The 13,511-nt window shown below is 56.7% G+C and overlaps 1 protein-coding gene across 1 annotated transcript in view; it reads left to right on the top strand.

The window, feature by feature from the left end:
* Positions 1-13,144, top strand: part of RADIL (Rap associating with DIL domain) — a 79,612-nt gene extending 66,468 nt beyond the window's left edge. Inside the window, exons 10-15 of the mRNA XM_023188496.3 lie at positions 7,579-7,729; positions 9,564-9,799; positions 10,261-10,603; positions 11,937-12,076; positions 12,481-12,620; positions 12,769-13,144. Of these exons, the coding sequence (XP_023044264.1) occupies positions 7,579-7,729; positions 9,564-9,799; positions 10,261-10,603; positions 11,937-12,076; positions 12,481-12,620; positions 12,769-12,871 (1,113 nt within the window). The 3' untranslated portion in view covers positions 12,872-13,144. The remainder of the gene's footprint in view (positions 1-7,578; positions 7,730-9,563; positions 9,800-10,260; positions 10,604-11,936; positions 12,077-12,480; positions 12,621-12,768) is intronic.
* The last annotated feature ends 367 nt before the right edge of the window (positions 13,145-13,511 follow it).

The raw sequence follows: 13,511 nt of genomic DNA, 5'->3' as shown, positions 1-13,511 counted from the left end.
CCTCCTTCCCAACACAGTCGGCCGCTCACCACCCTCCTTCCCAACACCCTCGTCACAAGTAATTAATGGAAATAGACCAGTGGTTTCCTCTCCTGCCTGGAAAATGCTGAACATGCTGTAGGGCGACGGTGAGAGTGGTCACAGGGCGAATCGCTTGAACCGGGGAGGCAGAGGTTGCAGTGAGCCGAGATCATACCACTGCACTCCGGCTTGAGCAACAAAGTGAGGCCCTGTCTCAAAAAAAAAAGTGAAGCATTTTTATTTACTATAGAAAATTCGGAAAATGAGGCTGTCTGGATCCTACGTGTGGCAGATTGAAACCGTGAATTTAGTTTGCTTCTGCGGTATCACTAAACAGAAGTAAAGCAATACTTTTTAATGCCACAAACCCACGGGGACAAAGTCATAGAGGAGGCAAAAGCAGTGCTATTTTGGAAGGCAGAAAGCAGATGGGTGAAGAGCAACTTCCTTAGCAGATTGAAGAAAGCTGACTCGGCCAGGCACAGTGGCTCATGCCTGTCCTCCCAGTGCTTTGGGTGGCTGAGGTGAGAAGATTACTTGAGGCCATTGGTTTGAGACCAGCCTGAGCAACACAGTGAGACCCCATCTCTACAAAAAAGAAAAAAGCAATCTGACTCCTGAGAAGTAACCCAATTTATAGGAAGCCACCAAAAGGCTCAGGAATTGGTGGCACCAGGTACCTATGGACACTGATGTCAAGATGGGGCTAAAACAGAAGAACAGTTGATAGACATTGTGGCAAGCACTGAGGCTCGGAGGGAGCAGCTGAGCCTGCAGTTCCACTGAGGACAGCTCGCACAGTCGGAAAGAAACACAAAGTCATCTATTGAAAGGCGTGAGCAAGCTCCTGCAGGATGAGGAGAGGGTGAGCCTCCACAAAGAGCTGACCTGAAGTTCCTGTTGCTTTTCCCTGGAGACATTTGCTGTCCTGGGAGCAGGTGACAGTGTGAGGCTGAGAATCTAGGCTTTGTCCAGGCAGGGGCCACTGGTGGGGAAACAGAAACCGGAATAGCACAACACTGGCCATCTCACAGGTGAGAGGCAAGCTCAGAGACGTCAGGGGCCTGAAATGCATGGCCGGCTTTTCCCTAAGACACTTGCCAACATTCTGAATCTCCAGAGAGTGCGATGGAGAGAGACTTTAAAACGGAACCAAAAGCGTTGAAAAAAAGAGTGGAATCTGTGGTGGCTTCACAGTGCAGAGGAGACAGAGATGACGAGTCCAGGACCCCCTGGGAAGTAAACACCAGGCCCCCGATGGAAACACTGGAGTGAGAGGCAGGCATGGGGCAAACACCTGTAGTCCCAGCTACTTGGGAGGTTGAGGCAGGAGGATCATTTGAGTCCAGGAATTAAAGGCTTCAGTGAGCTCTGATCACACTAGTGCACTCCAGCCTGGGCAACAGAGGAAGACCCCAACTATAAAAGAAAGAAAGAAAGACAGAGAGAGACAAAGAAGAAAAGAACCTTGGGGTGAGGATCAAGCAGTGGCCGTCTGAGCCTCACCAAAAGCTTGCCAACCTCAACTCAGCATTAAGTTCATCAGCAACAATGAAGATACAAAATATCCAAACCTGTAGGCTGCAGTTAAAGCAGTCTTAAGAGGAAAAGTTATAGCCTTGTATGTATATATTAGACTACAAGGAAGGCCGAGAATGAATAATCATGAGGCAAGAAAGAGAACGACAAATCAAACCTGAAAAAAGCAGAGGAGATGACGGATGAGAGCTAACAATCAGTGAACTAGGAAGCAAACATGGTTGAGATAAGCAATAAAGCCAGGAGTTGGTTCTTTGAAAAGTTGAATAAGAGGCCAGGCACAGCGGCTTATACCTGTAATCCCAGCACTTCAGGAAGCTGAGGCGGGTGGATCATTTGAGGTCAGGAGTTTGAGACCAGACTGGCCAACATGGCAAAACCCCGTCTCTACTAAAAATACAAAAATTAGCTGGGTGTGGTGGCGTGTGCCTGTAATCTCAGCTACTTGGGAGGCTGAGGCAAGGGAATCCCTTGAACCTGGGAAGTGGAGGCTGCAGTGAGCTGGGATCATACCACTGCACTCCATCCTGGGTGATAGAGCAAGACTTTGTCTCAAAAAATAAATAAATAAATAAATAAATAAATAAATAAATAAATAAATAAATAAAATAAAAATAGGAAGTTGAATAAGGGAGAAAACACAATTGCTAGTATCAGAAAAAGGAGGCCATCACTCAGCTCCTGCATTAAAAATTAAAAATTAGGAGGTCATAACCAACTTTTTGCTGATAAATTTGACAAGTTAGATAAAATGGACAACTAAGAAAAAGACTAATTATTGAAACTGATTCAACAGGAAGTTAAAAATCTGAATGGTCCTGCATGCATTAGAGACACTGAAAGGCCAGGTGCGGTAGCTCCCACCTGTAATCCCAGCACTTTGGGAGGCCGAGGCAGGAGGACTCCTTGAGCCCATGAGTTCAAGACCAGCCTGGGCAACATGGTGGAACGCCCATCTCTGCAAAAAGTACACACAGAAAGCCAGGCGTGGTGATGCATACCTGTGGTTTCAGCTACTTAGAAGGCTGAGGCAGGAGGATTCCTGGAGCCCGTGAGATTGAGGCTTCAGTGAGCTATGGTTGTGCCACCACTGCACTCCAGCTTGGACGTCAGAAATGACATCTTGTCTCAAAAAAAAATAAATTAAATTGATTAACACTTTCCCATGAAGAAGATTCAAGGCCCAGATGGTTTCACTGGTGAATTATTTTAAACATTAAAGAAGAAATAGGCCGGGCGCGGTGGCTCACGCCTGTAATCCCAGCATTTTGGGAGGTCGAGGCAGGCGGATCACGAGGTCAGGAGATCGAGACCATCCTGGCTAACATGGTGAAACCTCGTCTCTACTAAAATACCAAAAAATTAGCCAGGCATGGTGGCGGGCGCCTGTAGTCCCAGCTACTCAGGAGGCTGAGGCAGGAGAATGACGCAGAGCTTGCAGTGAGCCGAGATCGCCCCACTGCACTCCAGCCTGGGCGACAGAGCCAGACTCAGTCTCCAAAAAAAACCAAGAAATAATACCATTGGTACCCAAATTCTTACCAGAAAGTAGAAAAAGAGGAAACCCCATCTCACTTTAAAACACCAGTAATACCTTGATGCCAAAACCCGAAAAGGGGCTATAAGGAAGAATTACGCATGAAAGCTGGACAACTTCATTCGTCATCAGAGAAATGCAGCCCAAACTCTCCACGTTTCAGACTGGTCCGAGTGCATTGGTGTTTAGAACTAATTCATCACAACCAGTTACAGATTTTCTTGTTTCTTCTCTGCTCCCATTGCTTCACTTGACTAGCCTTAAAAAACAAAAGCAAAAACTAACCTCAGCAGGTTTTTTTGCTTTTTTTTTTTTCTAGCGGAGTCAAGCTCTGGGAGCAGAGAAGAAACAAGAAAATCGGCATCTGGGCTGGATGGAGTGCAGTGGTGTGATCTCAGCTCACTGCAACCTCCACCTCCTGGGTTCAAGCGAGTCTCCTGCCTTGGTCTCTTGAGTAGCTGGGATTACAGGCACGCACCACCACACCCAGCAAATTTTTGTATTTTTAGTAGAGACAGAGTCTCACCATGTTGACCAAGGCTGGTCTCGAACTCCCGACCTCGGGATCCGCCCACCTCGGATTCCCAAAGTGCTGGGATTACAGGTGTGAGCCACCGCGCCCGGCCTAATCTCAGCATTTTAAACACCGAACACATCAGAATGGTTGAAAGGAAGAAAGCCAGGCACTGGTGAGGAGGTGCAGTGGTTTGAACCCTCAGGTGTTCCTGGCCAGGTTGTAAATGAGGCTCGCCACTTTAGAAAGCCGTCTGGCAGCGTCAGCCAAAGCTGACCGAGTGCGTGTGCTCTGATTGAGCAATTCCCCTGATGGAGATGCTTCCGTGGGTCCCGTGCCATGGCCCGCTTAGGGATGCTTCCAGTGGCACCACTCGTAACCACCCCAGACTGGGTAAAACCCATCTTCTATTTATCAACAACATGAGGGATGAATAAAGCGGTCTCCTCGGTACAGTGAAATACGGCAGAGCAACGTGACTGAGCAAACTGGTTCCGAGGAGCCACGGACACACCTGAGCGGTCGGCTGGGCACTTAGGGAGGCCGAGGCAGGAGCATCACTTGAGCCCAGGAGTTCCAGACCAGCCTGGGTGACATAGCGAGACCACCCCCACATCGTCTTTCCAAACATAACTTTTTTTAAATTAGCCAGGCCTGGTGGTGTGCACCTGTGGCTCCCAACTACTCGGGAGGCTGAGGCAGGAGAATTGTTTAGGCACAGGAGGTCTGCAGTGAGCTGTGATCATGCCACTGCACTCCAGCCTGGGTGACAGAGTAAGACTCTGCCATAAATTTAAATAATAAAAGAAAATAAAATAAATAAGGCCGGGCGTGGTGGCTGACGCCTGTAATCCCAGCAGTTTGGGAGGCCGAGGTGGGTGGATCACCTGAGGTCGGGAGTTCGAGACCAGCCTGACCACCACAGTGAAACCCCATCTCTGCTAAAAATAGAAAAATTAGCCAGACGTGGTGTAAAAATACAAAAATTAGGCAACTACGCAGGAGACTGAAACACATGAATCACTGAAGCCCGGGAGATGGAGTTTGCGGTGAACTGAGATCACGCCACTGCACCCCAACCTGGGCGACAGAGCAAGACCCCGTCTCTAAATAAATAAATGAGATAAGATAAGATATAAAATACTCCTGAAAGGGCAGGTTGAGCTGAAGGAGTCGGGTGCGAGGAGCGTGTCTGCAGGGCTGGAAGTGGGGCGGGACCTGCCGTGGTGCCCGGACGGGCCTGGGGGCTCCTGAGCTGCCCCGGCTCACGTTCTGGTTCTTGTTCTTGGGGCTGGGTACACAGGCGTGTTCCTCAGGGGAAGCTGGTTGGGTTGTGTGTGTCAGATGTGTGGTTTTCTGTGTGCACAGAAAGGAGGCAGCAGCGATACTCAGAATCTCTGCCTCTCCCTGCTCGGCTGGGTGGGGATATTTCTAGAACGTTGAAAACAGGAGTTCTCCTGGCTGGGGAAACTAGGCCGAGCTGAGGGCAGGAACCTCGTGCTGGAAAGGGGGGCCCAGCCTCTCACCCAGCTTGGCAGCCCGGCCCGAGCGCCCCTGCGGGAGATGGTCAGGCCCGAGTCGGCAGGGACAGCCCGGGGAGGCGGGGGACAGGGTCAGGGTCTTCCAGAAGCGGCCGAGCCTCCCCACGCTGAGGCCGGGAAGCGCCCGCCCTGCGCCCCGCATCCTAAGCAGAGCGTCTAAAGGAGAGGCGGAGAGACGGTGGCGTTGGAAGGAGCAGACCAGGGCTACGGGCTGCTGCTTGTAAAGGGCCAAGCTGTGAGGACTTCGGACGTTGCCGCCGCTTTTGTCTCTGTCTCACCTCCTTCTTTGTTTTGTTCTTCTCAAACCCTTTAAAAACGCGAAAACCATTTCTAGCTTGGGGGCCCTATAAAAATAGGACTTGCTGGCCCTAGTTTGATGACTCCTGAAACAGACAATTCAGGGAGAAGCTTAGTGAAAAAGTCACTTATAGCCACAAAAAAAAAGACAAGATATATCGTATCCATAAAATAATAATAAGATTCTATCCATGAGAGAACAAGAGGAGTCTTGGAAAATCAAACTGTGGAAGCAGAAATTAAAAGCTGTGCAGCGGGTGGGAAGAAAACGCCCCGGACCGCCAGGGTGGAGGGTGAAGAGCGGGGAGGGATGCGGGGGAGGGAGGGGAGTAAGAAGGGAGAAAAAGAGACAGAGAGGGGGAGAGAAGAAGGGGGAAGGAGAGCAGGAGAAGGGAGGGAGAAAGGGAGAGGGAGGAGGAGGGAGAGAGTTCTGTTCCCTTGAAGCTGATCTCTTGGCCCCAGCCTCTGGCCCCCTCTGACACCAACCCTGAACCAAGCACAGAAGTGGGAGTAGAGAAGGTTCTAGGAACTCACAATCAAACAGAACCACCCCCGGGCAAAGCAGAGGCTTTCTTGAAGTGGTGGTGGGGGCTGGCGGTGTTGGAGGAGGACATGCCAAGGCTGGGGGGCAGCCAGTGCTGTGCCCTCGTCCCTCCCGCACGACGCCCGAGACACCGATTGTCCTTCAGTGTGGACATCTGGTAGCCACAGCCCAGGCCCCTGGATGTGGGCAGAAAAACGCATGGGAGAGAAACAGAGGAAGCAAAGGTGAGAACAGAGAGGACCCATCAGCGAGGCCAACATCCAAACAGTGGGAGTCCAGAAAGAGCCAGCAGAGGGGCGGAGGGCACGGGGAAGGCAGGTGCAGGCAGTTTCCAGAGCCGCACATCAGCGGGGAGGAGCTGCTACCAAGACTGGGCTTGCACCAAAACTCAGCATCCCGGGACTTCAGGACGATGGGCACAGAGAACCCACAGGCTTCCAGACAAGAATCGGTACAAGGCGGATCCTGAAGATCTGCACTCAGTATGCTTTTGGACGAGCAGCACCTGAAGAATCCGAATGGTGATGTCCTCTGACCTGGAGTTCTGTGCCAGCCAGATGACCAGTCCAGGGTGGAGGTGAAGACAGTTCCAGCATGCAGGGCAGCCGTTTTCCTGCAATGCGCCCCTTTTGGGAAGCTACTAGAAGATCTATTCCGTAGAGACAGGACAAACCAGAGAGCTGAAGAAATGAATTCCAGAAAATAACTGGGAGCCGGGGAAGGGAACCCCAGAAGGACGATGACAGACGTCCCAGGGGGCCGCAGAGTCTGTTTCATTTTATTGAAGGAACCCACCCTTTCCTTACAGTGTAGGCTTTCTGTCTTGCCTAAAACGTTTTCCTGGGCCAGGCGCAGTGGCTCATGCCTGCAATTCCAACACTTTGGGAGGCTGAGGCAGGAGGATCACTTGAGGCCAGGAATTTGAGGCCAGCCTGGAGTTTGAGACCAACATAGTGAGACCCCCATCTGTACAAAAAGAAAACCAACTAGCTGGACATAATGGTGCAAGCCTGTGGTCCCAGCTACTCAGGAGGCTGAGGTGCAGGATCACTTGATCCTGGGAGGTCGAGGCTGCGGTGAGCTATGATTGAGCCACTGCACCCCAACCTGGGTGACAGTGTGAGACTCTGTCTCAAAAACCAACCAACCAACCAAACAAATGCTTTCCTTGCCTCCTGTCACCTAAATGATGAATGCCCCTGCCTTCCAGTCAGGTTTTCAGCCGATTGACTTTTTTTACACTGTTGGAGGCAGGAATCTGATTTCACTGTTCATTTCCCAGTAGTGGTTTCTCTGGTTGGCGACAGCTGTGTGAGGCAGGCCCTTGCTTGAGGCAGGGGTGGCTTCCCTGGGCAGGGGGTTCCCGATGGCACCGGCCGGCCTCTCCCTGGAGCAATTGCCCTAGGAAGTGCCAGGGGTGAACTGCTGCAGTGACACTGTCCCTCTCACAGATGGTCCCTGGTGGGAGTGAGGACCACAGGGCCCCTCAGCTGGCTACTCCCAGGCTACCCGTGGAGGCCATCCCTCCTTGGGCTGGGGTCTGCACCCGGAGACCTGTGACCATGAGCTCCTTCTTGTCACCCAGATGAGCTGGACAGCCCTGCGGGCCGCGTTCCCCGCCCTGAGCCCAGCACAGCTGCACCGACTGCTGACTCACTACCAGCTGGCCTCGGCCATGGGCCCCGTGAGCACCTGGGAGCCGGGGGCCCAGGACAGCCCCGAGGCCTTCAGGTCAGGTAAGCTCTGCCCCAGGGCAGGAGAGGGCCGGGGACTCCAGAGACTCGCCCTGAGGCTGAAGGCAGCACGCTCTCATCCCATGTGAAGTGGAGTGTGGGGGCCCTCTCTCCTGGGGACCTCCCTAGAGAAGCCTCCACCGGGAGGACCCCCTGCCCCCTCCCCCACCTGGGGATCCAGGGACCTCCTCCGCAGGGGAGTCAAGGAGCCGAGAGTCCGTGCCCGAGTTCCAGACTCCAGGCTCAGGTCCAAGGCCCCCTCGTTCCCTCACGGAGCCGGAGGATGGGGCCTCCCCGTGTTGTGTGGCTGCCCAGGAAGGGAGCAGCGGCGGCACACAGCCGTGGGGAAGCATCCCTGAGCACGTGAGCCATGTGTGTGCACACGCACGCACACGTGTCCATACGGAGGGGTCTGCGTGCATATATATGTGTACACACATACATAGGGGTGCATTTTATTTTATTATTTATTTATTTATTTATTTTTGAGACAGAGTCTCGCTCTGTCGTCCAGGCTAGAGTGCAGTGGCGCAGTCTCAGCTCACTGCAACCTCTGCCTCCCAGGTTCAAACGACTCTCCTGCCTCCAGAATAGCTGGGATCACAGGTGCTTGCCACCATGCCTGGCTAATTTTTGTATTTCTAGCAGAGATAGGTTTCACCATCTTGGCCAGGCTGGTCTCAAACTCCTGACCTAGGTGATGCGCCCACCTCAGCCTCCCAAAGTGCTGGGATTACAGATGTGAGCCACTATGCCCGACCAATGATGCATTTTATTGATTGATTGATCAAGACAGAGTCCCACTCTGTCACCCAAGCTGGAGTGCAGTGGGGCGATCTTGGCTCACTGCAACCTCTGCCTCCTGAGTTCAAGCGATTCTCCTGCCTCAGTCTCCCAAGTAGCTGGGATTATAGGTGTGTGCCACCATGGCTAGCTAATTTCTGTATTTTTGGTAGAGACCAGGTTTCACCATGTTGACCAGGCTGCTCTCAAACTCCTGACCTCAGGTGATCCGCCTCCCTGGGCCTCCAAAAGTGCTGGGATTACAGGTGTGAGGCACCGTGCCCGCCAGGGGTGCATTTTAATGTGAGATTATACACACGTCTCCCATCATTTGCATTACGTGTAACACATCAACAAAACAGAGTACGGGATGGTGGGAGGCACAGAGGCGACGGGGTCTGGGATGCCGTTCCGCGGCCCCCGGTCACCTGGCACTGGGCCTGGAGAACGTCTCTGAACAGGACCCCTGGCTCCACCTGACACCTTCTAAGTCCTCCCTCTTCATTGATTCATTTCTGTGGCCTGAATTCTGTGCTGGGGGCTAGGAGCTCAGTATGCACACACTCTCCCATCACCTGAAAAGTGCTCGCGTTCCAGGGGACAGAGAACAGCCCGCACACAGGCCATTTGGGTCCCGTGATTCCTGCAGGGAGGCAGTCGGCTCCGGCCCTGGCAGCACCTGGGAGGAGCTTGCGTCCAGCTCTGGGGCTGGGGGAGCTCCAGTTACCCGGGGACACCATCGGAAACCAGTGGGGCAGAGACAGACCCAGTGCGGAGCCGCTCAGTGGGGCTGGAGGGTTCCTGGCTACAAGGCCTTGTTCTCAGTCCTGAGCAGCTCAGACGTCACACCGGGTGGTCAGCGAGGATTCAGAAGGGATGAGTCCTAGGGTGGGGCCAGTTACTGTGGCCAGGATCCCAGCCTCCTGTGTCCACAGGTCAGGGGACTCAGAGCTCAATCTGCTGGCCCCTGGGTTCCCACACCGTTGGGCGGGGTGGCCTGGCAAGGGAGGCAGCTTCTCCTGTGGCCATCACGGGCATCCTCTCTGCCCCACAGAGGATGTCCTGGAGTCCTACGAGAACCCCCCACCCATCGTCCTGCCCAGCGAGGGCTTCCAGGTGGACTTGGAAGCCGACTGCCTGGATGACAGCATCTACCAGCACCTGCTGTACATCCGCCACTTTCTGTGGGGCCTGCGGAGCAGAGCCAGTCCCGGCAGCCCTGGCAGTGGGGCCCCCCAGCCAGCGTGCCCCGAGGTACCCGGGAAGGGGGCCCATCCAGCGTGTCTCAAGGTACCCGGGGAGGGGGACCCAGCCAGCGTGCCCCAAGTACCCAGGGAGAGGACTCATTCAGCGTGCCCCGAGGTACCCGGGGAGGGTCCCAGCCAGTGTGCCCCGAGGTATCCGGGGAGGGGGCCCATCTAGCATGCCCTGAGGTACCCGGGGAGGGGGCCCAGACAGCGTGCCTCCAGGTGCAGGAGGACAGGAGAGGGCCTGGAAGCTGGGCCGGGGACAGCAGGCCGGAGCTCTGGCAACCCCGGGAGTCCTGGTCCACCGCAGGCCGTGCTTACCGATGGCGGGGAAGCCCTTTGCCTCTTGCACATCTCAGGCTGCACAGGCTGCCAGGAGCCCTTTTCTGACCTCTGCCCCCGCAGCCTGGCGGCCCTTCTGCCTGCAGGCTGCCCAGTTGCCCGAGTGCTGTGCCCACCGGGCCACCTCTCCTCTGCCTGAGCTGTGACCCTTCCTCTCCCCAGGGTATGCACCACGTGATCCCTGACGGGCATCCAGAGGCCCCGAGCTGCCCCCTGGCTTCCAGGGACCCTGGACCAGCAGCCCGGGAAGCTGCTCCAGAGCGTACTCTTCCCTTGAGGGGGGCTCCCTGGGCACAGGCACCCCCTGGAAGGCATCCCAGCCGTGGGGGCTCCCAGGCTGGCACCCCGCACACGGACTCGTCCTGCTTGCTCACGCCTCCCAGCACTCCACTCGGCCCTGAGCCTGGGGACCCCGACTGGGCAGAGTCCGGCGGCCCCTGCGGAAAAGCGCTCCCAGAAAGGCAGAGGAACGGACCCAGTGGCCTCCGGGGTGCAGCTCTGGAAGGTGAGGCCTGCCTGGTGCTCAAGCGGGAACCCACCCCAGACCCACACAGCACCGTGATGGCCCATCCCCTGGGGTCATTCCACCCTTGGGGTCCTGGCTTTCAGTACCTGCCCCACAGACACCTGCAACCTGGAATGGGGCCAGATGGAGAGGACTCAGGGCAGCTCAGCCCCCCAGGAGCTGGGCCACACGGTACCTCAGTCGCTGACAGGTCCTGGGCAGTCACTCACTGTGATCTGGGAGACAGAGGATCCAGAAAGCGGCTCAGAGTCCCTCCTGCACCAGGCAGAGGAAGGGATGTCTGAGCCAGTGGAGAGGATGTGCTGGGGGGAACCCAGAGGTCTTCAGGGAGGAGGTGGAGCTGGAGCCCTCTGGGGCAGGGCCTGTGTGTGCCTGTGTGCGCCTGTGTGCCTGTGCGTGTGGATAGGTGTGTTCGCAGGTGCATGGGTGTGCATGGCTGTGTGTGCATGGCTGTGTGTGCATGGATGTGCTTGTGTGTCCATCTCTGGGTGCCTGGGTGTCTGCCTGGTGTGCATTGTGTGTGCATCTGTGCGCATGGGTGTGTGTGCATGGGCATGCTTGCACGTGTGTGCGTGGCTGTGAGTGGATGTGTGCATGAGTGTGCGTGTGCACCCGGGCTAGGCTGGGGAGGGCACTGAGGGTGCGGCAGCCCAACCAGCCCTGGCCTCGTGTGAGGGGGTTGGGTGTGCCCTGCAGGAGTGAAGTGTCCTGGGTGCGTGTGCGGAGTTCAGAGTGTCCCCTGTGGCTTGGGGCCACTTGGCAGAGCTGGGTCCCAGGCAGGCCACCTGCTCAGGGGCACAGCTCGTCTCTGACCCAAGTGCCCCCACGGCAGGATCGCCATTATGTAGAGGGCAGCAGCTGGTGGCCCTCAGGGCAGGTGCTTGGGCTGGGCTGGGCGAGGGCCTGGGGCCCCGGTCTGGTCAGCGGTGGGAACCCTCGGGGTGCACATGGTCACATCTGGGTGTGGAGGGAGGAGGAGGAAGAAGGGCAGAGATTGCTGAGGAGGCAGCACAGAACCACTTGGGGCCCTAGAGCCGGAAAACAGCCGTCCCCCAGAGGCGCCAGTGTCCTGGCGCTGCGAGGGGCGGGGACTGAGGTGCTCCTTCAGGGGACGTGGGGGCGTCGTTCACAGGCAGACCCTGACCCTAGTGTCTGGGTTGCCGGTCACGTTGTGCCTGAACGGTGTCTCCTGGGAGCCATAGGAGGCCGTCCAGTCCCTGACCTCCTGCGGAGGCAGCCAGGCCAGGACATCCTGTTCCTCCTCGTGACTCCTGGCGCCTCACTCCCACCCACCTTTCCCGGCCCCACCCAGGAGACTCTGCAGCCCCTGAGGACCAGTCCCCTCCAGCCCCGTCCAGTCGCAGCTCCAGCACTGAGGACTTCTGCTACGTCTTCACCGTGGAGCTGGAACGAGGCCCCTCCGGGCTGGGGATGGGCCTGATCGACGGGATGGTGAGTGGCCCAGGACCCCCGCCCCAGCCCCGTGCAGGCTGCCTGGCTTCCCCGTTCATGCGAGCCTGGCTGCAGCTTGCGTGGCCACATGGCTGCAGGAAGGCCTTCGGGGAGGAGAGTGGGGTGGTCCCTGCAGCTGGGACGGAGGACCTGGCCTGTCCAACGGCCATGCCCCCTGGGCCTGCTGTCTCTTGCCTCTGTCCTCAAGCCTTTGGGGTCTGTCCTGGGCCTGTGGGGACAGTGGTGTCCACTGCTTTTCTGGAGGGACACGTGAAACCATGCGTGGCCCTGGCTGGATGCCAGGCAGGGGCCTGTAGGTGCCAAGGGAGGGACTGCGGGGGTCCTCGCTGGGGACAGTGAGAGTCAGGGGCCTGCAGAGCTCTGAGGCCTGTGCTTGTCCCCAGCACACACGTCTGGGCGCCCCCGGGCTCTACATCCAGACCCTGCTCCCGGGCAGCCCCGCAGCGGCCGACGGGCGCCTGTCTCTGGGGGACCGAATCCTGGAGGTGAACGGCAGCAGCCTCCTGGGCCTCGGCTACCTGAGGTACCCCTACCGCATGCACGCCCGGCCCTTCCTCCCGGACGCCCTGGTCAGGGGAGGGGACCTGGGGTAGCAGGAGAGGCCCGGCTGCACCCTGTGGGGCTCCCCTGGTGCCCTCCTGCCCAACCCCCACCTCTGGCGTGGATTTCAGAGCCGTGGACCTGATCCGTCACGGCGGGAAGAAGATGCGGTTCCTGGTTGCCAAGTCTGATGTGGAAACAGCCAAGAAGATCCATTTCCGCACGCCCCCCTAGGGGGACTGCGAGGACACCCCCACATGCCCCGCGCCCGGTCCTGCCCGGTGACACGGCGCTTCCTCCCGCCTTCGTCCCTGTTTTGTAACTGACCAAGTCGGGTCCCAGGTGGGGAGCCTCACCTTGGGGACACGCCTGTTGATAACGTGCATCTCAGTGTAGGTTTTATTTATATGGCAGATGACGCGACGTTGTGATGTTTGTTACAGAGCTTTTATGTTTAAAGACTTTAATGGAGAAGTACGGATTCAATAAATTATTTTTCCCTTTCTTAGAGGGTGGCCTGCTGGGGTCTCATCTCGGGGAGCAGGCGTGGGCCGCTCCTAGGGGCTGCAGGGGCTCCCCGTGGCCTCTGCTTGCCACCGGCACGGAAGAATGCAGCAACTGCTGTCATCAGGGGATCATCTGAACCGATTCTCCCTGCCCCCGCCCCGCCCCGCCCAGACACAGGGCACTGCCGGAAGCAGCTCCAGGAGTCCCTCACAGCTGGAGCAGGGACCAGACCTGGCACAGAGGCCGCTGGGCTTCTGATCCCGCTGCTCAGCACAGGCCCCAGAGAAAGGTCTAGACACCCAGGGGTTGGAAAGTGGACAGACCTGATGGTCTCTGAGGCGCCAAGCCCACCCTGGGCCCTGCCTCC

This window comes from Piliocolobus tephrosceles, chromosome 8, assembly GCF_002776525.5.
Source record: "Piliocolobus tephrosceles isolate RC106 chromosome 8, ASM277652v3, whole genome shotgun sequence".
Classification (NCBI taxonomy): domain Eukaryota; kingdom Metazoa; phylum Chordata; class Mammalia; order Primates; family Cercopithecidae; genus Piliocolobus; species Piliocolobus tephrosceles.
The sequence above is the reverse complement of the archived record's forward strand: the minus strand, read 5'-3'. Positions and strand labels throughout refer to the sequence as shown.